General features: G+C 42.0%; 1 protein-coding gene across 2 annotated transcripts in view; it reads left to right on the top strand.

The window, feature by feature from the left end:
- LOC109895501 (sodium-coupled neutral amino acid transporter 3) overlaps positions 1-23,549 on the top strand; it is an 83,133-nt gene extending 59,584 nt beyond the window's left edge. For both annotated transcript variants that reach the window (XM_020489235.2, XM_020489218.2), the window contains 7 exons: positions 528-665; positions 3,047-3,126; positions 3,533-3,633; positions 4,127-4,251; positions 4,491-4,635; positions 5,427-5,530; positions 17,543-23,549. In XM_020489235.2, the coding sequence (XP_020344824.1) occupies positions 528-665; positions 3,047-3,126; positions 3,533-3,633; positions 4,127-4,251; positions 4,491-4,635; positions 5,427-5,530; positions 17,543-17,647 (798 nt within the window). In that variant the 3' untranslated portion in view covers positions 17,648-23,549. The remainder of the gene's footprint in view (positions 1-527; positions 666-3,046; positions 3,127-3,532; positions 3,634-4,126; positions 4,252-4,490; positions 4,636-5,426; positions 5,531-17,542) is intronic.
- The last annotated feature ends 2,717 nt before the right edge of the window (positions 23,550-26,266 follow it).

The raw sequence follows: 26,266 nt of genomic DNA, 5'->3' as shown, positions 1-26,266 counted from the left end.
AGCGTATTTGGAAGCTTAGGTTTAGCAAAATGTTTTTAAAGGGATAGCTATGTAAAAAACGAAAAATATGTAAAAAACGAAAAATATGTAAAAAAACGAAAAATAAACAAAATATAAACAAAATATACAGGGACACGACACGACAGGACGACTTACTGCTACGCCATCTTGGATACATGTCAGAGTTCTATGCACAGATCTCAGGTCATAAGTTCTATTTTTCAAATCTGCAGTAATCTTCATGTTTTTGCACTCTTGCAGAAAAAGCAAATCAATCACTACACCCAGTTTAGTCTACTATCAGTCAGAGATCTGAGGTTCAACCTCTTTAATTTCCCTCTCTCTCAGATTTCTGTGGACAAGTTTTGTACCCTGCAGTTTCGGACCACGTTGGTCTGTGTCTGTGTGTGTGTGTGTGTGTTTGTCTGACCTAGTTTTGATTTTGTGTACTGTGCTGTTATGTATGCAGGCCCATGTCCTTCAGACAAACTCATCTCATCCAGCCAACTACTCTTTCCTCTCTGCAGGTCATCTATAAGAAGTTCCATACCCCCTGTCCCTTTATAGACTTTGCCTTTAACAGCACAGCCAGTGTGATTGCTGTTACCAACGACACAGGTTACAACCAAGCCTGTGTTCCCAAAATGGTCAACCTCAACTCACAGGTGGGTTCCTGTACAGTTAACTCCATCAGCCCATCCTTTCCATCACAGGTATTCAAGAAAATATTTAGCATGTTGCTAATGACAATGGAAAAAACAGATGAACCACTAGCCTGTTTGCGCTATGAACAATCCCACTCTGTTGAATCACAATGTATTAATCAGACCTGTGTTCTCCAGAAAGAGTAATAGGTCTGAATAGGAGGTAATAGGAGCATCCATCATGTGAAGGTTAGGGCTCAGCCTCCCAATGGTCTCCCAGTATTCCCAGACTGAGATGTCAGCTCCTGTCTGACTGGAGAGTAGAACCACTCGGGGGCTCACGTCATTCTCTGGCACTGTATCACAGACTGTAACAGTTCTCTCTCTGTGGGCCAACTCTGGGGAAATGGCCCTGATGAGGAAGGCCTGGCATTTCTGGGGCTCAGTCTTTCTCATGTCTTACTATGACAATCTCTTCAGCTAGTACTCTGCAGCTACACTGTAAAAACAATCCTGTTGTTTTGATGGTACCTTGCTGGCAGCCAGTTACGTAAATTACAAATAAACTTTGGGTTAACAGTACATTGCTGTAAACTTTACAGTAATGTACTGTTAAGCTAAAGTTTTGTTGGAATTTACGATAACATACTGTACATTGTTTTATGGTAACATACACACTATTAGAAAAAAAGGGGCTGAGTATAACCATACAGTGTTCTTTGGATTGTCCTCATAGGGGAACCCTTTTTTTTCCCTTTTTGGTACTGGGTAGAACCCTCTATGTATGTAGGGTTCTTCAAAGAACCCCATCTACAGTGCCTTGCGAAAGTATTCGGCCCCCTTGAACTTTGCGACCTTTTGCCACATTTCAAGCTTCAATCATCTAAACTGGAACAACCATCTCAGTAATGGGTGCAATAAATCAAATTATTAACAGAATGGATTAGTTTAGAAATCTGTATGTTATTTATCTTTGTGTAGAATAATATTAATCAACCAATCAATGTACATGCAAAAACACAGGTATTATAGTAAAACAAATCATTCTGAAAATCTCCCTACAATAGAGCATGCTGGGAGATATTATATATGGTTCTATGTCGAACCCTTCCCGCCTTTCAAAGAATTGTTCTTGCCTTCCAAAGAATCATTAAAGAACCCTTTCTTCCAAAAACAGTTCTTAGGATGGTAAATGTTCTAAGTAGAACCCTTTACCTTACATAGAACCCTTGTATTCCAAAACCGTTTTTTCTGATCAAAACGGATTTTGGTAGAACCCTATCCCTCCGCAAAACCCGTTTTGGAACCCTATTTTTTAAGAGTGCAGATAAGTTACAGTGTACTTAAATCAGTCACCTAACCAAACCTACATATACATTTGATCTAAATCAATCAATCCAACTGTCACATTGGTATGACGGATCGGGAGACAGACGCAGGAATGTGTAATAGTTTTTTTTAAGCCCAAATGACGGTGTGCTGTGTAAAGACGCGGGGAACGGAGACCAAAGAAACACGTAACAAAACACAGGGTAGAAACCCAAAACAAAAGAGCGAGGAGTACCTCAAATAAATAACACACGCGCACAACGATTAACACACGGGACGAGACCCGTAATCATCTGCGCAATCCACAAGGACATGAAAGCCCAAAACACACAGCACAGGTATTCTCACGCACCAACGGACATTGTAACAATAATCGACCACCCAATGGAAACCAAAAGGCACACTTATACAACTACTAATTAGTGGGAAATGGGGACAGGTGTGTGTAATGAAAGATCCGGACACCAACTACCTCATACCTCAGTACACTGACTCGGTACCTGTACTCCTTGTATATAGCCTTGTTATTGTTCATTTATTGTGTTATTTTATTGTGTTACGGTTTTCTTTTAATCTATTTGTTAATTTTCTTACTTTTTAACTGCAATGTTGGGAAAGGGCTCGTAAGTAAGCATTTCACTGTAAAGTCTACATTTGTCGCATTCGGCGCATGTGACAAATACAATTGTATTTGATATTCATATTATGCAGTACTATTAGTAACAGTACAGTTGTAGTCTTGTGTAGTCAGTCATAAACTGGGGAATTAGCAGTAGATTATTGACTTGTGTATACAAACCCATAATCAGCATCCCCTAAAGATGCACTAGATTTCCCAAGTCGCCCCGGGTAGATAGACCAGTCCCTCCTGCTGATATACTTATGGCCCAGGCATCCCTAAGCAGGCTAAACGTTGGTCAGTAGCCAGATCCAAGTTAATCACAGGAAATAATTTGCTCTGTGTGATGTGTGCTTCAAGGCCCTAATGGCCAGTAAAACACTAGGTTGGTGGTAAGAGGGTTGGGGCTGGCGCCACCGTATCCATGGTGACTTCACAGTCAATTGTTTTCCAGACTGCCTACACCATCCCCATCCTGGCGTTTGCCTTTGTGTGCCACCCTGAGGTCCTGCCCATCTACACCGAGCTCAAAAAGTAGGTGCCCCACTTTCCCAGGATGCAACATTGTTGCTGTTTACTATCGGACCCTTTAATTCAGTTCAGTCATCCTGCAGATAGGAAAATCATTATGTCAACTTTGTGCTTGGCTACTCATATGCCAGTGTCATATAGCACACTGCTTTGCATTCTCAGTAATGTGTAAATACGCATGGCTAGCCTGGTGATAATCTGAATAATCATCCTACTTTAGATCAATCTGACATGTGTTCAGCCACAATATAATATTCCTTTGTAAGATTCTTGGATCTTATGTAACCCTCAAACAAATCAAAAATGCCCTAAAGCTCAAACTGGCCTTTTTTTGTGGGCATATTGGTGTGTGTGTGGTGTGTGTGTAAGCGTGTGTGACATCACATCATCCAATATTCTCTGATTTCAGCCCAACCAAGCAAAGGATGCAGCATGTGTCCAACATCTCCATTGTAGTCATGTACACCATGTACTTCCTGGCTGCTCTGTTTGGATACCTGACCTTCTATGGTGAGGCCCACTCACCTCCATGTCATTATAATGCTCCCCCCAGGCCCATTTTACATGAGCTTCAGGCTAGTTCAGTTCGCTAACACAAAGCCACTTCTCACGTTTGCCATTCATTTGCATGGACAAAGCTCTTTTAGGCTTCAGAGGCTGTTTTTAAAGTGGTAGAGAATCATTATGAAGTAACTGCTCCTCCTGGTGGCCGTAGCTCATATCAGACCAATTTGTAATTATGCCAGTGATTCTACTCTATGACATTGTTATAAGCACAATCATAGCAGTATATTACTGTAGTATATTTCAATATAAGGCTCCAAGCACAAAAGAGGAGCAGCATGTAACATATAAGCCAGGCGTTCTTTTGCCTTCTGATGGAAAAACATTGATGTGATGATGATACGTTGCATATCGTTTGTAATACATTTTCTGCTCTTTCTGGAGTTGGTGGTTATTGATGCTTCATTAAGCCCTCCTCCTGTGTGTCTGCCCCCTATAGGTGAGGTGGAGTCAGAGCTGCTGCACACCTACAGCCGTCTGGACCCGTACGACACCCTGATCCTCTGTGTCCGTCTGGCCGTGCTCACCGCTGTCACACTCACCGTCCCCATAGTGCTCTTCCCTGTGAGTATTACCTCTTATCACAAACAATGTGTCTGGCTCAATGAAACTGTATATGTCTAGAAGTAAAGATGTATACTATGTATACTTAGCATGTATGTCACTGTCACTTTGGACAAACGCATCTGTTAAAACAGCATATTACTATATTAAAGCAGTGAGTTTCTGCTCTTTGATGAAAGTGTGTGTCTGTGAATAAGAATAGTTTAGTAACTGTGCTTTTCTCCCTGTGGTCTTCTCAGGTAAGGAGAGCCATCCAGCAGTTGTTTTTCCCCAACAAGACATTCTACTGGCCCCGCCACATTGCCATTGCTGTCACCCTGCTCACCCTCATCAACATGCTGGTCATCTTTGCCCCTAACATCCTGGGCATCTTCGGCATCATCGGTAGGAATTCAAAACAATGCATATCTCTAGAACGTATGCCTCCAGACACAAGGCTACCTGGAATTGTACCTCATTGAACACAAAAGGGCACACCTGACTGTAAGTAAAAGCTTAGGAATTTAGGTGAAAATTGAACCTTTATGTAATAAAGCAGTCTAACTTTCTGCACTGTCATTGTGACTTTGCTAAGAGGAAATATCATTGTCCAGACAGATGGAGGTCTAGTTGCCCTCTGCTACCTTACAATAAACTGGGGGGTCCTCACAGAGTGATGATCATAGCCTCTTACATTTCACCCTAGACCATTTGATCCCCTATGCATTAACCCATCAGCCGTAATAACGTACTTACAGTGACAGATTTGGAGATATTTTAGGGGAAAGCTCTTAAATCACCTCAGGAATGATAAAGTCTTATGATCGAAGAAACTGAAATGTTCGATCCTTTCATCAAGGATTATAATGCATTTTACATGTATGCTGTAGTTTTAGCACCTTATTGTCCCAACTCTGAGTAGTTTCATGAGTATTGTTGGGTGAATAGTAATCTGTTGTGTTTAACGCTAACTTCAACACTTTCTATCCCAATAAAGCCTTTAGAATGGAATCTCTTGTTTCTGCTGGTGTCCTTCTGACAGTCAGGGAGACAAAGGATACTTTTTGGTGACTTTCCTGACATCGCTAGGCTACTTCCTCACTGTTAATTTGGGCTCCTGTTATTCTACGGTTCTGTAGATCTTGTTGTTTGACACTATATGGCTACAGAGTGTTTTTTATCCTCTCCTCCCTCAGGTGCCACATCTGCCCCCTGCCTCATCTTCATCTTCCCTGCTGTCTTCTACATCCGCATTGTACCCGAAGAGGAGGAGCCCATGCGCTCTACCCCCAAAATCCTGGTGAGTGATGTCTCCTAGCACCCCCCTACATCCTACAGCCATAGAGACTCCTGTCATGTCTTACTAGAACTCTGCAGATTACTGTTAACTATTGGTTTTTAACCCATAAGAGTCTTAGCCTTGTCACAGTGGAGGTTACTCGGAGGAGGAAGAGGAGGACCATCCTCTTCAGTGGATTTAATAAAAATAATAATTGTAAAACATTAAAAAAGTTATCCTATTTATTTAAAACTAAACTAAATATTATCAAGTCACCAAATAACTGATTAAAACACAATATTTTACAAAGAAGGTTTACAGTAGCCTCAACAGCACTCCGTAGGGTAGCATCATGGTGTAGCCAGAGGAAAGCTAGCTTCCGTCCTCCTCTGCATACATTGACTTCAATACAAAACCTAGGAGGCTCATGGTTCTCAGGTCCTTCCAAAGACTTACAGAGTAATTATGACAACATCTGAAGGACGTCCTCCAGCCTATCAGAGCTCTTGCAGCGTGAATGACATGTTCTCCACCCAATCAAAGCATCAGAGAATTAATCGAGTAACTGAGATCATAAGCTACAGCTAGCTAGCACTGCAGTGTAAAATGTGGTGAATAGTTGGCTCAAAGAGAGAAAGACAATAGTTGAACAGTTTTTAACAAATTAATTTCTTCCAAAATGAAGGAGAAACAAAAGAGAAATAGAGAGAGAGAGTTTGTCATTTTTTTCACTTTCAGTTTCACTTACTTCAAATCAAAACATTATTTGTCACGTGCTGAATACAACAAATGTAGACCTTACCGTGAAATGCTTACTTACAAGCCCTTAACCAACAGTGCAATTCAAGAAGAGTTAAGAAAATATTTACCAAATGAACTAATATAAAAAATAAAAAGTAGTAAAAGGTAACACAATAACATAACAATAACGAGGCTATATACACAGGGTACCGGTACCGAGTCAGTGTGCGGGGGTACAGGTTAGTTGTGGTAATTTGTACATGTAGGTAGGGGTGAAGTGACTGTGTAATAAACACTGAGTAGCAGCAGTGTACAAAACAAATGGGGGGGGGGGGGGGGGTCTTGGGTGACTGGAGTCTCTGACAATTTTATGGGCTTTCCTCTGACACTGCCTATTATATAGGTCCTGGATTGCAGGAAGCTTGGCCCCAGTGATGTAGTAGGCTGTACGCACTACCCTCTGTAGCGCCTTACGGTCAGATGCTGAGCTGTTGTCATACAAGGCAGTGATGCAACCGGTCAGAATGCTATCGATGGTGCAGCTGTAGAACTTTTTGAGGATTTGGGGACCCATGCCAAATCTTTTCAGTCTCCTGAGGGGGAAAAGGGATTGTCGTGCCCTCTTCACAACTGTCTTGATGTGTTTGGACCATGATAGTTCGTTGGTGATGTGGACACCAAGGAACTTGAAATTCTCGACCCACTCCACTACAGCCCCATTGATGTTAATGGGGGCCTGTTCGGCCCGCCTTTTCCTGTAGTCCATGATCAGCTCCTTTGTCTTGCTCACATTGAGGGAGAGGTTGTTGTCCTGGCACCACACTGCAGTTCTCTGACCTCTTCCCTATAGGCTGTCTCATCGTTGTCGGTGATCAGGCCTACTACTGTTGTGTCGTCAGCAAATTTGATGGTGTTGGAGTCGTGTTTGGCACGCAGTCGTGGGTGAACAGGGAGTACAGGAGAGGACTAAGTACACACCCTTGACTGGCCCCAGTGTTGAGGATCAGTGTGGCAGACGTGTTGTTGCCTACCCTTACCACCTGGGGGTGCCCCGTCAGGAAGTCCAGGATCCAGTTGCAGAGGGAGGTGTTTAGTTCCAGGGTCCTTAGCTTAGTGATGAGCTTTGAGGACACAATGGTGTTGAATGCTGAGCTGTAGTCAATGAACCGCATTCTCACATACTGTAGGTGTTCCTTTTGTCCAGGTGGGAAAGGGCAGTGTGGAGTGTGTAGACCGTGTTTCAGTATGATATGTTGAATAAAAACAGACACCAATGTCAAGTTCAATAGCCTTGTTCATGCATTGTACAAATCCCTACACGCGGAGTCTGGGGAACAGTCAGGCTAGTCGATTACCTATCAACTAGACTCCTTAACTGTCACGCCCTGACCTTAGAAAGCCGTTTCATTTCTCTATTTGGTTAGGTCAGGGTGTGATGTGGGGTGGGCATTCTATGTTTTGTTTTCTATGTATATTTATTTCTATGTTTTGGCCGTTAATGGTTCTCAATCAGGGAAAGCTGTCTATCGTTGTCTCTGATTGGGAATCATACTTAGGTAGCCCTTTTTCCCTCCTTCAGTGTGGGTAGTTAACTTTGTTTGTGGCACTTAGCCCTGTAAGCTTCACGGTTGTTTCTTGAATTTGTGTTTTTGTTGGCGACATTAAAAAATGTAAGAAAAATGTGCGCTCACCACGTTGCACTTTGGTCCACTTCTTTCAACGGCCGTGACAGAACTACCCACCACCAAAGGACCAAGCAGCGTGGTTAGGAGGAGAGGACACGACGGAAACCTGCGAGGCAGCCCCAAAGTATTTTTTTTGGGGGGGGGGGGGTCAGATGATGTGGGCGTCGGTGCTGAGGGGTGAGTCCGAGACCGAGGAGGAATTCTTGGACCGTTTGAGCGAGGAGTGGTTGGCAGTGGAGAGGGACGAAAGAGCTTGGAGGGGTTGGAGTCTGGAGCAAAACAGTCGCTTTGAGGAGCATGTGACCCTTCAGGCACCATGCTTTGCGGTTACACGTACTGTGTCGCCGGTACGCATCCACAGCCCAGTGCGTACTGTGCCAGCGCCCCCACAGTTGCCGGGCTAGGGTGAGCATCCAGCCAGGATGGGTTGTGCCAGCTCTGCACTCCAGACCTCCGGTGCGTCTCCACGGCCCAGTATATCCTGTACCAGCTCCGCGCACCCTGTCTCATGTACGTCTGCCCAACCTGGTAAGCCCTGTGCCAGCTCTACACACTAGGCTTCCAGTGCGTCTCTCCAGCACAGTAAGCCCTGTGCCAGCTCTACGCACCTGGCCTCCAGTGATGATCCATGGCACGAAGCCTCCAGTGATGATCCATGGCACAAAGCCTCCAGTGATGATCCATGGCACGAAGCCTCCAGTGATGATCCATGGCACGAAGCCTCCAGTGAGGATTCATAGCAATAAGCCTCCAGTGAGGATTCATAGCAAGAAGCCTCCAGTGATGATCCATGGCAAGAAGCCTCCAGTGATGATCTATAGCACGAAGCCTCCAACGACGGCCTCCAGTCCGGGGCCCGCAGCGAGGGTGCCCAGTCCGGGGCCCGCAGCGAGGGTGCCCAGTCCGGGGACCACAGCGAGGGTGCCCAGTCCGGGGACGGCAGCGAGGGTGCCCAGTCCGGGGCCCACAACGAGGGTGCCCAATCCTGGGCCCACAGCGAGGGTTCCCAGTCCAGGGTCGGCGGCGAGGATCCCCACACCAGAGGCGCTATCAAAGTGGGGTGAGCCAGAGGTGGAGCGGGGTCTACGTCCCGCACCAGAGCCACCACCGCAGATAGATGCTCACCCACCCTCCCCTATAGGTTTACTGTCACGCCCTGACCTTAGAGAGCCATTTTAATTCTCTATTTGGTTTGGTCAGGGTGTGATGTGGGGTGGGCATTCTATGTTTTGTTTTCTATGTTTCTTTATTTCTATGTTTTGGCCGGGTATGGTTCTCAATCAGGGACAGCTGTCTATCGTTGTCTCTGATTGGGAATCATACTTAGGTAGCCATTTTTCCCTCCTTCAGTGTGGGTAGTTAACTTTGTTTGTGGCACTTAGCCCTGAAAGCTTCACAGTTGTTTCTTTCGTTTGTTGTTTTGTTGGCGTCATTTTCAAATAAAAGGAAAATGTACGCTAACCACGTTGCACTTTGGTCCACTTCTTTCAACAGCCGTGACAGTAACATCATCCTTTTCAATAGAAAGTGCAAACATAACGGCATAACATTAAGTTCTTAACAGTCAAGTCATAACAATTGAAAAAGCATTACATTTTTACTTCAGTTGTCATCTTCCTTTCTTTTTTTATTATTTTTATTAACAGAGGACAAGTTAACACAGTCTCTTGCTTGCAGAGTAAGCCTGTCCGGTGGCTTGCACAGCCGACTCACCCGTGAGTAAGTATTGGCTCTGACAGGGGTAGGATTAGGGCCACGAGCTGGAGAGCTTGGTGGGGTAGAAGCCTCACCTTCAGTTGGCTCATGTCTCAATTCTGTGCCCCTTACCCTTAGGCCTGGACTGTTATCCAGCTCATCTAGGTGAGTGTATGGCGTGTTCTGATTTGTTTTCTCTGCTACGCGCAGATCTATCCGATTTGGACGATAGAGGGAGCCACCAACACCCACCAGGTAAGAACGTGGTGCAACTCTCTGTAGGCACGTGCCCAGCCTCCAAAGTCCTGTGTGGTCTCCCAGCAACGGTTTCATCCTTATCGTTTCACCCACCTCCAGCTCTGGTAGGTCTAGAGCAGTCCGGTCGTAAAAGCACTTAGCGAGCTGCTTTCTGTGACGCCAACCATGACGCAGGACTCAAATAGCTTGTTAGCTACGGGGATGGTAGTCTTCAGACGTCTGGACAGAAGGCGTTGTGCTGGGCTGCTGTGTTCGTGTGACATTATGGTTTCCTTTTGCTTTTCATGAGCGTAATCGTTGCATGTGGTACAGTTGCTGACAAAGTCTTTAATTTCTGCTTGCATGTTTGGCCAGTATAATGTTTCACGAGCCTGGCGGTAGCATGTGTCACCTCCAACGTGACTGGAGTGTATGCGACGTGACTGGAGTGTATAATGACCTTCTGACCTCTGAACAAGACGCCATTTTGCACGCTGATCTCATCTCGAAAGGTCCAGTATTCTCTCACTGTGAAAGGTGTCTCATTTTTCAGGTATGGCCAACCTGCGAGAGCCATGGACTTTAGTGACCGTAGGTGTCAGTGTGTTGCCTGATCTGGTCTAGGCGGTGATCTGTGACGTCTGCCTGATTGATCTGTTGAACATCTTGTTGTTCCTGCTGTAGCGAACAGATGGCCTGCCGCTGATAGGCAGTGCCTCTGCCTGTACATTGTGCTGTTGCCCTGCTCAGTGTGTCGCTGATGTACATCTCTGGTCCTGGCTTGTAAATGACCTTCAGGCTGTAGTTTTGCAGAGTCAGGAGCATGCTTTGAAGCCTTTTGGGCACGTTGAGGAGAGGTTTACTGAATATGGCAATGAGTGGTTTGTGGTCAGTTTCAGCGGTGACCAGCTCTCGACCATATAAGTAGTGATGGAATCGCTGGCAGGAGAAGACGATGCTGAGGCACTCTTTCTCAATTTGTGCATAGTTTTGTTCGGTGGGCGTGGGCGCTCTCGAGGCAAAAGCAATGGGCTGGCCTTCCTGCATAAGGCAGCATCCAAGTCCCCATTGGCTGGAGTCGCTCTGGATTGTGACAGGCTTCGTGACGTCGTAGTAGCTCAACACTGGCATGGATGAAGCCAGAGATATCATCTCCTGCACTGCGGCCTTGTGCTTGGGTAGCAAGTGCCATGGTGTGTCTTTGTCCAGCAACCGGCGCAGAGGCTCACAGACTGCTGATAGGTGTGGCATGAACTTTGCAAGATAGTTTGCAAAACCGATGAGACGCTGTACTCTTTTTTTTGCATCAGACGGGTTTGGCATGTCGAAGATTGCTCGGATCTGTCTGGGTTCGGGCTTCAGGCCTTTTGCCGAGAGAATGTGGCCATGGAAGTGGACGTCTTTCACCTTGAACTGCTGCTTCTTCATGCCAAGACAAAGCTTAACTGATCGGCAGCGCTCCATCAGTGCCAGGAGCTTCACATCGTGGTTGCGTTCTGCTTCTTCGTCTGTGTCACCACAGCCTACAATCAGGACATCATCGGCGATGGGTTCAATGCCCTTGAGCCCAGCCAGTAACTCGTACTGCTTGCTTTGGTATACCTCAGGCGCCACTGAAACACCAAACGGGAGCTTGAGCCAGCGTTTCCGACCCCATGGGGCCCAGAAGGTAGTCATGAAGCTGCTTTCTTCGCCCAGCTTGCATTGAAGGAATGCATCTCGGGCATCCACCAAGGTGAAATCCTGACCTTGGGAAGTTTGTAGAGGACATCCTCTAGTGTCGGCATGATGTAGTGGGATCGTTTCAGTGCTTGGTCCAGATGCTTTGGGTTGATGCAGACCCTCAGCTTCTCTATTTTTCTCACTATGACCATATTGCTGATCCAGTCAGTTGGTTCAGTCACAGATGTCATGTGGCCATCGGCCTCATACTTGTCCAGCTGTGCCTTCACAGCCACTTTCATTGCAATGGGCACATTGCGAGGAGCACACTGGACTGGAGTGATGCTCTCATCCACTTCAAAGTGTACCTCCCCAGGCACAGATTCAACGGGCATGTTGAATACATCGTCATATCTGCTGAATAGTTGTTCTCTGGACAGGGGTCCATGCTGGACATGATCCACAATGTGCAGGTAATTTGGTACAGTGAACTGCATTAGTCCCAGGCGGTTGCATGTAGAGCCTGAGAGGAGAGGATGTTGACTGGTTTTCACAATCTCAAACTCCTGCTTGTGTTTGCGTCCCCGAATAACACATTCGGTCCCAAAGGTGCCTATAGAGCTCATTAGCTCTCCTGAGTACAGCTTTAGTCTAGTATCGCTGGGCAAAATATGTGTGTCAGGTGCCAGATTGATTTTGTCATGCATGTAAATGTCACTTTCACTGTTCAACTCTGAACATGGAGTGACATCATCAACACAGTGAATCTTGCCCTCACTCACCCTTCTTTTTATTTTGTGACACACTTTTGCAAAGTGATTATTAGTTCCACAAGCTCTGCATGGTTTTCCGTAGGCAGGGCAGTGCTCTTTGCCACGTGTGTGTGTATTCCCACAGTATTTACATGCTACGGGGCTCTGTGTTCACCGTTCATGGTGAATTACTCTGCCTCGATTGGTTTTGTCTGAATGTCTGCCTAGCAACAGCGTGAACAGTATCAATGTCGGAGCGTGGGGTTTCGATTTCCATTGCTCTCATTCTCATGTCAGTGACTTCAGCAGTGCGGCACATTTCAATGGCAGTTACTAATGTTAAGCCTCTCTCTCTCTCAGTAGACGCCGACGCGTAACCTCATTTGCAATTCCCAGTACTATTTTGTCACGAAACAATTCATCTTTCAATCCCCCGTTTTTACAAGTGCCGGATTTTTCTCTCAAACGGGTTACAAAGTTGTGTACTGACTCACCCTCTTCCTGTTTGCAGCTTGTAAACGAACCGCTTGTAAATTACGTTTCTGGCGTGATTGAAGGAATTCTCCAATGCATCCAATATAGCCTTTGCATCACACTGTTGCCGTTTTGTGAGGGTGAGATTGTGCCGGTAGATATGCCTGCATTCGCTGCCCATTAAACTCCTCAGAGTTGCCACTTGTACCTCGTTGGGTTTCTCATGTAGACCGGTCGCCAGCGCATAGTCCTCAAGTTCATCCCTGAAGTTGTCCCAATTAGTATTCCAGTCCCCTGTGAGAATCATGGAATTTGGTGGCGGAATGTTCGCTGCCATAGCGATGGAACAGGAGATTTCTTTGCCTTCAGACATCAAGTTAGGTAGTGATTCTAGCTTGCCAGCTAACGAGTTGATCAGTGTTGTGACTAGGAGTAGGAAACGGCGTGTGTTCGCATATGGAATGTAACTGCGCCTATACTGTAAAAAAAGCCACTCAGCCACTTCTGATACCATGTTTAAGTATGATATGTTGGATAAAGGAATAAAGACAGACACCAATGTCAAGTTCAATAGCCTTGTTCATGCATTGTACAAATCCTTACACGCGGAGTCCGGGGAACAGTCCGGCTAGTCGATTACCTATCAACTAGACTCTGTAACAGACCGCCATGGTCTACTTAGCTAGCAAATGCAGCTAGCTAGTTTAGCCTTAACACCCTGCTCATAATACCCTGCTCAAACAGAGGGATGGTATGTTAGCTAGCTGGCTATGACTTTCCAACACAACACAGTAACGTTAACTTTTCCAAGTCAAGGTAAGCTTTTGGTATTACAAATGTATTGCCACCGAGGTCTGCCGGTGTAACTGCATACTGACTGTACGCTAACGTTACTGCATGATTGTAGTGGGTTTACTAACGCGTTAGTCCTATTAGCTATGCTGACTATGACGTTACTTTAGCTAATATGGTGACAACGAAGGATGCTGTTAGAGGTTTGGCTTGGAAAGGTTTTCTCACCTGGACGCATACAGCTGATTTGTTGTGCATTGAAGTCCACAAGCAAAGGGAAAAGAAGCAATACAACGTGGCTGTTATGAGAGTGAACTCTGTTTATGCGTGGTCAGGGGTGTATTCATTCTGCAGATTCTGTTGAAAAACGTTTCTTAAACGGAAGCAAATGAAACAAAACAGGGATAAAATTATCTGAATTTGTCCAATAGAAACTCTTGTTTGCAACTGTTGGACTAATGATTACATCCTATATCAGCTAGATGCAGTCAAGAGTGTGCAAGGCGGTATTGAATGTCACTGTCTGTCACCTCAAATTTGTCTCTCAACCTGTGTGCACCTACGTTGTAAACGTTCATTCATAGGCTAGGTTGTAGCAACCTCATGATGGGTATAGTGAAAATTTGAGTATCATGTAGTAGCCTAAACCTATCGCTGTTACATTGAACTGGGTGAATGGAATATGAATGAGAGTCATCCATCATGCTATAATAGAAATAAGGCCATGCTCATGAAAATCAATCGGCCTCCCTCATGTTAAACGGCACTGACCACCCATGGTCTAAGCCGGGGAGGGGGTGGATTCTTCTAAGCTAACATATGTAATTGTTTTAAGAAGATCATACAAAGATTCCTTTTGCTATTTCATTTGGAATGTAAGACCCCTTGTAGTATCCCATTAAAATAAAAAAGATAAATTATTTGATAAAAAAATGTTTTGGGCCTTACTGCTATTAGCCCATCCAAATGCATTGAATAACAGACTCACTACATGGAACAGATAGTCCCCCCCAAAAATGTAAAGGAAGTTTGTTTTGAAGTGTCTCCACTACATCTGAGTTATTTAACCCCTTATTTTTAGCAGTAAACAGTCTCCATATTTACTTCCATCTATACATTTTTTCAGCTGGTACCGGGGGACCTTCAGACGAGTCTTGTGAGGCCAGTGAGGCCTTTCCATAGAGGGGTCATAATAGTTCTTAGGCCAAACCGTTCGGAAGTTACAGAAGATTTTGTGAGAAGAACGATTTTCGGGATGCCTCATGGTCTGACAAACTCTAGCTCTGTCGCCTTTTATCGTAGATGTGGAAGTGCATCATAAGTGGATGCGGTGGATTGAGACGCATCCAATGCAATAAAACGATATCTGTAGCTTAAACGGACAGATTTTTATGGGGATATTTTTATTACGTTAATTTGATTTCCACCGGGCGCAGACGTCGACCTTAGGGGGTTAAAGATAATACATTTTTTTTGGACATGTATCTTTTATGTCTGTTAAGTATGGGCATGTGGACAATTAAGCATAAGTGCACATAATAGAAGGAATTTGGGTAACACTTTATAATTACTCAATGTAATAAAGCATTTATAATGGATTAGTAAATAGTTAATTCATCATTTAGTAATCATTACTCCCACATTTGTAGATGTTAGAAAACTAATCACAGATTTATAAACAACTTTTATAGTGTTAAACAATGATTCATAAGATCATTCATATCGGACAAGGTGACTTTTATCAATATATTTGGGTCTATTTACTCTCAGATTTTAAAATGATAACTAGCATCAAAGTATACATCATGCAATACTACAAATCCCTGCAAGCTCCGGCAAGTTATCTCTCACTGACACCTTTGCTAACAGGTACTGTGTCAATTTAAAACTTGCACAAGAAATCTCACAGAATTGTGAATTTAAAGAAATATTCCCAATTTATTCATTACTACATTTAACTAATATTAGATAGTTAATCCAGAGATTCTTACTTGATATGGCAGTCTTGTCCAGATGATCATGGCATTTGTAGTTCTTTATGATAGCCACATTAGCAGCTAATTAGCATTTCATTTTTGGGAGCAAATACAGGCAAATACCTTGTCCAAGAGATAATTACATGGTTATCAAAACGTCATGCCAGGGTGATCCTACACGAATCACAGCCATTATTGTTTAAATGTTTCTAAAAGACAGCTAGGTTTTATGGGTGTAACGACTCATACTGTGGTACTCTATCTCGGTTAACCCAGAAATAAAATATTACATAATTTGGTCAGCTGCGCCTGCGTGCTTAAATTCTGGGTCCATACGTGTGTAGAAATTGGGAGTTCCGGTTTGCAAAGTCTCAACCCTTGTGTGGCACATGGAGAAGTGTGACATTTACTCCATAGCCTTAAGTGTCCTTGTTTGTGCTGCTCAATTGGTGTGTTTTGAATGAGGTGACCGGTAGAGAGGCTTGAGAGAGGAGGGTCACGTGTGTTTGTAAAGCAGAGGTTCCTGGTTCGAGCTCGGTATGCGCCAAAATCAGGAGTAAGTGGTACTAAGCAGCGTGACATCCTTTACAGAGGTGAATAGTGATTTACATTTACAGTTGCCCTCAGCTCAACGCCAGGGTCATTGTTGAATACATTTGAGGGGTGAATGTAGCACATGGAGAGGTGTGAAATGTCCACGTTTGCAATGCTCTATTGCTAGCTTTTGAGTGGTGCGACCGGTAGAGACGGTAAAATGTGTTTGTGAACCATATAATCCAGTGACGAAAACCCAAATACCCGAACTACTGCTGCTCTATTATCCTACGCATTCCATCCCGTCTCGAACGATTCTTCGGTTTACAAGCAGAATCTGTCCACAAGAGATTAAGAGCAGACTGCTTATGAGGTAAGGAAATAAATAAATATCTGAATAAATGATTTTGCCATTATGTTTAAAGAGTTACTACCTTCAGAGGCCCAGTAAAGGTGCCACCAAACAAAGCCACGTGTGAAAATAGTCTGCGGTTAAAAGACTGAAGCACAGGAAGTGTTTAAATGTTTTACATGTAACATTTCTACCTGCAAATCAGACATGTAAAATCTCCACCTAGATCACATTTCAGTAGTAGGAATAAAGGAATAAAAATCCACTTGAGAAAAAATGGCCGGTCTGGACAGCTGTTGTGTGTAACTACATCTCCATGTTTAATGATTAGTTTGTGTTCTCCAGGTTGACAACATTAGCAAAACGTTCACATTAGAACTCTTCCTTAAGCCCTTGCAACAGTTGTTTCACAACAGGTTTTGTGAATGAAATGTTCAACATGTTTCCTTTAACATCCTGTGTTGTGTGCTTATTCTTTGACCATTCATTTGTTCTGGGCTATTTTGAGACCTTAAGGAGCATCGGGTACTGCTGAAACGTCTACCAATGTTATGTCCATCTTTTTGTGAGAAATTCCACTGGTCACTCAAAACATTTATAAAGTATAAATAGCACACATTTCAGACGAGGCCACTCATAAAAATACGTAACTAATGATTAGTAAATGGTTTATAAGGACCTATATTAATGAACAGAGTAAATATTAATAAATGATAAATAAACTATTTACTAATCCATTATAAATGCTTTATTATGTGGAGTTATTAAAAAGTGCTACCGGAATTTGACTCTGAGCTTTCAACTGTATTAGAATATCTACAGAGAGAGTGCCTGAAGATTATGTGCTGAAACAATGTTTGAAGTGCTAAATATAGATGATGCAGATTAAATGCATTCACTCATCCATTCAGTATTCATTTGAAATATGTGCTGAGTGAGTAATGCAGTTTTAATGTCATGCCACACTAATATCATAATTCACGTAAAGAAATTGGTACACAGGACCCAGACTACAATAATGGTGGTTTAATCACTTTGAGTGCATGAAGGCTTAAACTAAGTGACAGAGTTATCAACTGTGCGCATTACCTCTCTCTCACGCTCCCTCTCCTCTGCCTCCCTCTCTCTCGCAGGCTGCCTGCTTCGCTGGAATAGGCTTCCTGTTTATGGTAATGAGCCTCAGCTTTATCCTCATTGATTGGACGTCGGGGAGTAGCAAAGCCAGCAGCGGTCATTAGGCTCCTTCTATAAGTCTTCTGTTTTTATATTGTAAATCTAGACCTGTATTGTATTTTCTCTGTGTTGTCATGGATCATATTTAGTAGAAGATGCACTATCTCTTCCTCCAGAATGAGTGGGCCATAGTGTCTAGAGATGGGGAATTCAATCTTCTGGAGGTTTCTGCTCCCCGTTGGACTGCTTCTCACTCAAGGTCCATGGAATTGTAGCCCAAGCCAAACTGTGTATAGAGGGAAAGGCCAACATACTTTCCTGGGGAAGACGATAGTGCATTAGAAAGAAATGGAAAGTCATGCTGGCTTGCTGAATCTGCCACCACCTCCCATTCCAGCCCTGCCCTCCAGACCAGACCCATAATCTATTACCCTATAAACGTGTAATCTGTCAATCACAGCAAGAATCTAACTGCCACACTCTAGTCTAGATAACCACATAGCTTTCAGTAGGGGAGAAGAAGACACAACAGATCGTTGGAGGCTGGGCAGTTCATTCATATTTGTAGGCCAAGTCTACTGTGTTAAGTTATTGATGTAGTTAGGTCATGGCAATATTCGGTACAATAGCTGAGGGAATGTGGCATTAAAAGCTATTGGACAGAGGCAGAGCGGTGGTTACTGTGGCAACGTCCAGTGACCCGTGCTGGTGTCGTCACCCCGGTGGCCAGATGCCATCCTTAATCTACACGCTCGGCTTCATTCCTCACAGATATCAGAGGATGGAACCATGCAACTGATATGCAACTGTACAGTGTGTGCAGTCTTATGACTCTATCATTACAATACAGTATGAAATATATACAGTATCAGTCAAAAGTTTGGACACACCTACTCATTCAAGGGTTTTACTTCATTTGTACTATTTTCTACATTGTAGAATAATAGTGAAGACATCAAAACGATGAAATAACACATATGGAATCATGTAGTAGACGAAAACGTGTTAAACAAATCAAAATATATTTGAGATTCTTCAAAGTAGCCACCGTTTGCCTTGATGACAGCTTTGCACATTCTCTCAACCAGCTTCACCTGGAATGCTTTTCCAACGGAGTTCCAACATATGCTGAGCACTTGTTGGCTACTTTTCCTTTTCTCTTCACCAACTCATCCCAAACCATCTCAATTGGTTTGAGGTCAGGTGATTGTGGAGGCCAGATCATCTGATGCAGCACTCCATCACTCTTCTTCTTAGTCAAATAGTCCTTACAGCCTGGAGGTGTGGTGGGTCATCGGGTGGCAGGTAGCCTAATGGTTAGAGAGTTGGACTTGTAACCGAAAGGTTGCACAATCGAATCCCTGAGCTGAAAAGGTAAAAATCTGTCGTTCTCCCCCTGAACAAGGCAGTTATCCCACTGTTCCTAGGCCGTCATTGAAAATAAGAATTTGGTCTTAAAACCTGTTACGGCTAGACGTTCCGTTAGCGGAAAATTGCAGAGCGCGAAATTCAAAATAAATGATTAGAAATATTTAACTTTCATAAAATCACAAGTGTAATACACCAAATTAAAGCTTAACTTCTTGTTAATCCAGCCACCATGACAGATTTAAAAAAGGCTTTACGGCAAAAGCAAACCATGCGATTATCTGAGGACAGCACCCCATCATACAAACACGTGAAATCATATTTCAACCAAGCATGTGCGACACGAAATTCAGAAATAACGATATAATTCATGCCTTCCCAGAAGATCTTCTTCTGTTGGCACTCCAATATGTCCCAGAAACATCACAAATGGTCCTTTTGTTCGATAAACTCCGTCTTCATATCCCCAAAATGTCAATTCATTTGGCACGTTTGATTCAGAAATACACTGGTTCCAACTCGCCCAACATGACTACAAATTATCTAATAAGTTACATGTAAACTTGGTCCAAACATTAAACAACTTTCGTAATCCAACTTTAGGTATACTAAAACGTAAATAATTGATAGAATTTATGACGGAATATACTGTGTTCAATAGCGGATAAAATCAACGTGGAGCACGCAACAAACAAAAGAGTACACTTGGCTTGACACACAGAAAGGAAAGGGCTACTTCTTGATTTCTCTAAGGAAAAATATCACCCAATTACTAAAGACCGTTTACATCTAGTGGAAACCATAGGAACTGCAACCAGGTGGCTCATAAATCTAGTTCCCCATAGAAAACCAATAGAAAACACAATCATCTGAATGTTTTTTTCCTGGATGGTTTGCCCTCGGGGTTTCGCCTGCCAAATAAGTTCTGTTATACTCACAGACATAATTGTAACCGTTTTTGAAACTTTAGAGTGTTTTCCATCCAAATCTACCAATTATATGCATATCCTAGCTTCTGGGCCTGAGTAGCAGGCAGTTTAAGTTGGGCACGCTTTTCATCCGGAAGTGAAAATACTGCCCCCTATCCCAAAGAGGTTTTAACTGACTTGCCTAGTTAAATAAAGGGAAGGAAAAAAGTTGTCCTGTTGAAAATGATAGTCAAACTAAGTGCATACCAGATGTGATGGTGTATAGCTGCAGAATGCTGTGGTAGCCATGCTGGTTAAGTGTCCCTTGAATTCTAAATAAATCACAGATAGTGTCACCATGCTTCATGTGGGAACCACATATGCGTTCATCTACTCAGTGTCTCACAAAGACACGGCAGTTTGGACTCATCAGACAGATTTCCACTGGTCCTTTGCTCGTGTTTCTTGGCCCAAGCAAGTTTTAATTTTTATTGGTGTCCTTTAGTAGTATTTTTTTTTGCAGCAATTCGACCATGAAGGTCTGATTCACGTAGTCTCCTCTGATTAGTTGATGTTGAGATGTGTTACTTGAACTCTGTGAAGCATTTATTTGAGCTGCAATCTGAGGTGCAGTTAACTCTAATGAACTTATCCGCTGCAGCAGAGGTAACTCTGGGTCCTCCTTTCCTGTGGTGGTCCTCATGAGAGACAGTTTCATCATAGCGCTTGTTGGTTTTTGTGACTGCACTTGAAGAAACTTTAAAAGTTCTTGACATTTTCGGCATTGACTGACCTTCATGTCTTAAAGTAATGATGGACTGTCGTTTCTCTTTGCTTTTTTGAGCGGTTCTTGTCATAATATGGACTTGGTCTTTTACCAAATAGGGATATCTTCTGTATACCAACCCTACCTTGTCACAACACAACTGATTGGCTCAAACGCATTAAGAATAAAGAAATTCCACAAATTAACTTTTAACAAGGCGCACCTGTTAATTGAGAGAATGCCAAGAGTGTGAAAGGCTGTCATCAAGGCAAAGGGTGGCGACTTTGAAGAATTTCAAATCTCCAATATACCGCCAATATATTTCTTTAACACGTTTTTGTTTACTACATGATTCCATATGTGCTATTTCATAGTTTTGATGTCTTCACTATTATTCTACAATGTAGAAAATAGTAAAAATAAAGAAAAATCCTGGGATGAGTAGGTGTGTCCAAACTTCTGACTGGTACTGTATATACAGAGAGATATATACATATATATATATATTTTTTTTTTCATTATTTTTTTGATAAAGAAAGATTGGGTATGGACATTTCAGTCTATCCTCAGCAACAGTATTAAGGCTAGCATTTCACATTGGTGTGTCTCTTCGATATGTGCACGGAACTATATCAGAATAGCTTTTTCATGGTTCGAGGAGCAGCTCTGATGTCTAAAATGGAAGGAAAGCCTGGCTATGAGCTGCCTCCTCAGCCTGGCTATGAGCTGCCTCCTCAGCCTGGCTATGAGCTGCCTCCTCAGTATGAGAGTCTGTTATCGAGGTGTTGGAGGTGGAGGGTACTGTTAACCTCATCCGGGATCAGTGGGGGTGTATATCTCTGCATCGTCATGTTTTGATATTGAGATGGCTCACTGATCTAGGACCAGTGTTCTAAGTGTAAGAGGAGGCTCTTTACCCAGGTTTGTTGTTATGCTGTTTCTGAACATTTACTAAGAGTAATCAGAGATAAACAAAACATTTGTTTTTTAAACTCACAGGGTCAATTCATTACGTGGAGAATCAAGGATGGCATGTGTAAATATAGTTATTTCCAGGACAAGCCCGTTTTTGAGCTTGGTCTCTAACTATTAGTCTAGTGACATGGTGCCATGATGAGAACACAATGTGGTGTCAATGTCTCTCTAACATCCCTGCAAAGTAGGTGGTTAGTTATAGCACTGTCAGCTGATAAGCACAACTTTTTCCGATAGCCAATTAATCAATTGACATGCAAACAATTTATTTGTAAGATACTCATACATTTTATAGATATGATTTTAATGGACTACCCTTTGTAATAACCATCTATGAACATGTGTCTAAATCCTAAGTAAGTCATATAATCCTGTGTACGTTACATTACAAAAATATATGTATTTGCGGTCTAACATGGTACATGGATGATTCCTCCAACTACTTGAAGCTCTTTCTCTCCTGTTCGGTGTCTGCATAGTGCTCAGCAGTCCTGCAATGATTTAAGTGTGAACATGGTGTGTGAACATGGTGTATGTCTGTTCATCTGCTTCAATATGGAAAGAACACAACTGTGTACAGTGGATGTACTGTGAGGATTGTAAGTGTGTCCATGTTGTTGAAATGAAGCATGGATGTATTGTATTTGAATTGTGGTACTTATACACTATATTGTATTGTGAAACAATCAAGGGATTCATTAACCATAAGTGTAACTGAAGTGTTGATCTCTTATCATTATGCAGTATTTAATGAGCATGTAAGATTTAAAAGCCTGACTGAACCTTTCATAATTTCCGACTAGAGTGTTGTCAGGTATGAGTGGCATATTATTACTGGTCAGTTTTTTAAACATCCCTGTCTGCCAACTCCTTGTGTTGAGCAGGTTTGATAGATCAGGTGAAATGTCCCTTGTCTCTCTCTGTTGTTTTGCTTGTGATGAAGTTGCAGATTCAACATTACATACAGTGAGTGCTGTAATATTGTACACGAGTATTGTATCATTGTTCTGTCAAACCTAGTTGTGAGGGCAAAAAAAGTCCTCTCTCAATCAATCATTGATCAACTCTTCCTCAGAGAATGATGACCATTCTGCATGTTCCAGTATATAGAGAGACTGGTCAGTATCAGCCAGCTCAGCTCTGCTCTCTCTGTCTATTACTCATTTATGTCATAGCTTAACAGATGATTCTGTTTCCATTTAGATAAAGATCAATGTTTAAAGTCAGATATTTTAACAACATGTTTGTGTTATTCTGATGCCATATACAACTGTTACTGGTATATTATTCTGGGGCGGCAGGTAGTCTAGTGGTTATAACGTTGGACTAGTAACCGAAAGGTTGTAAGATCGAATCCCTGAGCTGACAAGGTAAAAATCTGGCATTCTGCCCCTGAACAAGGCAGTTAACCCACTGTTCCTAGGCTGGCATTGAAAATAAGAATTTGTCGTTAACTGACTTGCCTAGTTAAATAAAACATTGAAAAATCTGTGACATACAGTATCAGACCTTAAAAATATAATTTATTAGCACCAGGAGGCGAAAGTCATTGTTAAAGTGGCTGATCTGATACCTTGACTAGTCTGGTAACTTGCTCCATACAGTATCAAACTCTCATTTCCTTGTGTGATTTAATGAAATTGGTATATGAGTTTATAACAACTTTAATGAAATATTGACTTCGGCCAGCATTTATAAATAATGTATATAAATGTAAACCCTTTTCATTCAATTTGCATATCTAGTTTGCATAATGTAAATAGCAGGTACAGTTTTAGTTTGATAATTAAAAAAGATAAATGTAATCATTTTTAAAGTGCTTTTAAACCTATCTGCCCTTCCTTTTATGTCTTTATTTTCATGTATATCAATATATTTGAATACATTGCTGGCAGTAATTGTACTGTAAACAATGTTGCAATAAAAATAATAAAATAACATTATACTTTTGGATTTTTCATCATCATGATTTTGGAACTTCTAAATAGGTCCTATTGCACCAAATACAGTGGGGCAAAAAAGTATTTAGTCAGCCACCAATTGTGCAAGTTCTCCCACTTAAAAAGATGAGAGAGGATTGTAATTTTCATCATAGGTACACTTCAACTATGACAGACAAAATGAGAAGAAAAAAATCCAGAAAATCACATTGTAGGATTTTTTATGAATTTATTTGCAAATTATGGTGGAAAATAAGTATTTGGTCAATAACAAAAGTTTATCTCAATACTTTGTTATATACCCTTTGTTGGCAATGACAGAGGTCAAACGTTTTCTATAAGTCTTCACAAGGTTTTCACACACTGTTGCTGGTATTTTGGCCCATTCCTCCATGCAGATCTCCTCTAGAGCAGTGATGGATGCAACTCAGCATTTATTTTCTGGATTTTTTTTTCTCATTTTGTCTATCATAGTTGAAGTGTACCTATGATGAAAATTATAGGCCTCTCTCATCATTTTAAGTGGTAGAACTTGCACAATTGGTGACTGACTAAATACTTTTTTGCCCCACTGTATGTCCCTTTTGAGGGCACTATGTACTAAATAAACCTATAATAAACATATTTCTTCATACTGTAGAAGAAAATAATTTAACAGTTGATGTTCATCAAACAGACACACAAATCACACACATTCTGTCCCATCGCCTCTATTTTAAGCAGTGCTGTTTACTTCTCCCAGGCAGATTGCTCACTGAAGTATGATGATGATGCGTTTATGTTCATGTGAAAATGCACGCTGGCATCAACTGACACTGTATAGTTGCCAATGGTGACAATGAATCACTAGATTTCAACAGATCACTAACTTGTCAAAACCCCTCCATCAATCAACAAACACTTATTTTATACTTCAATATTGGAACAGAATATAGGAACAGTGTATTGGTGTTGAGAAGCTATACAAATTAATGGATTTGAAAACAAGATTAGTCTATCCAGGCTGTGTCACATTAGGCTGTGATTGGGTGTCCAATTGGCAGCGCACAATTGGCCCAGTGTCGTCCGGGTTTGGCCGGAAGTTGTAAGTAAGATTGTAAGTAAGAATTTGTTCTTAACTTACTTGCAGAGTTAAATAAAGGTAAAATAAAAAATATATATATCATTTTGATATATAGACTCAATGTATTCTTTGGCATGCACTGTAATAGGTTTTGTTCCATTCAGATGGCATTTTACAAAGAGAGTATCATTTTGAACTACACTTTTTGTTTTAAGATTGGCTTGGCGGGGAAACAATTAAAGTACATTTCGACAAAGCAAAAAATAGCCCTGTTGTAATGAGCCATCATCAGACAGTGAAAGATCATTCTGCCCAAGATGTGGACACATTTGATACATGTGTGTTTCTTTTATACTGTCTATTATGAATAAGTTAATTTCATTACTCCTCCAGCAATTGTCAATACCGAAATGTAATTAACTTTGAAATGAGTGTAGGCTGCTGTGCTTAAGCTGAAGTGGCATGTCTTCTGTGCTGACAACAAGCTAACACAGCTACTCTGCTCAGGAGAGCTCATCAACTGGAATATTTTTTCAGTCAAATATGGTTCACTAACATGCAGATACAGTCCCTGCCATATCAGTTGGCTGTGAGGAAATGACCAGTAGGCATACTACCACATAGAGTATACAGTCTAATTGATCTGATCTTAATAGCTGACATTCAGTGTCTTGAGGTTTTGAGCTCTGATTCAATGATTAAGATAAATAATGCATCCTGAGTAAATGAATGAAAAGGGTTAGTATCTGGAATTTATGTTTTCATTCTGATCATACAGACTTGTGTGCACACCCAAGACCACAAGGGGACACCCAAGAGCCATAAGTGAGATGCTTACAAACTATGCATACCGTAAATCATAAATTAAAGGTAGTCGTCCCTCCCTTTTAATAGCCAGCCATTGGCACATATTTCCACAAATAAACAGCTGTTTCAAATAAACATCAGGTCTAAATAAATTGTTTGCGAGTGAACTTCAGTGAGTACCGTACAGATTACGCAAAAGAAGATTGCGGAGAGCAACATCATTGCCATGGATGAGACAGCTGTGTGGTTTGACAGGGTCAGCTCAACTAGGTGGTGATACAAGGCGCAACAAGTGAGAGAATGGACCTAATCATGTTTAAACTGGTCACAATAAACAGTGTGGTAGTCTTTTCAACATTTTATTGAGCAGAAGCTGTGTGCATTAAGGAAATAGACACCTGGCTCAAATAGAAAAATGTCTATAATAAGCACCGGTTGTGTTCAGTGATTGAAGCAAATAAACACCCCAGCTACTAATTTAAGTTTTATGGCACTGAATTTAGAGCTTTGACTAAACAAATTCAGTAGAGTAATTTATTCTGTATCTATTTACAACTGTTAAACAATCAGAGTAATGTTGACAGGTCTCTTAAGATGATGAGTTAGTCTTGTAACAAGCTTAAAATAAATACAAGTAAAAAGCTCAACAACAAAAAACTAGATAAAGCCTGGAATCACTAGTTTTATTTCATTTCCCCTACAACAATGAATTATGTTTTCAAGACGAAAGAGTCCTGTAAGCAATTTTCACTTGACCTTATCCTATTCATTGCAATGAGAGAAATGTAATCGGCAATAACGGATTTTTGCTAAATTAGATAACTAAAACTTAGAGTTAATGAGATATCAAATGAAAA

This window comes from Oncorhynchus kisutch, linkage group LG1, assembly GCF_002021735.2.
Source record: "Oncorhynchus kisutch isolate 150728-3 linkage group LG1, Okis_V2, whole genome shotgun sequence".
NCBI classification, from domain to species: Eukaryota; Metazoa; Chordata; class Actinopteri; order Salmoniformes; family Salmonidae; genus Oncorhynchus; species Oncorhynchus kisutch.
The sequence above is the reverse complement of the archived record's forward strand: the minus strand, read 5'-3'. Positions and strand labels throughout refer to the sequence as shown.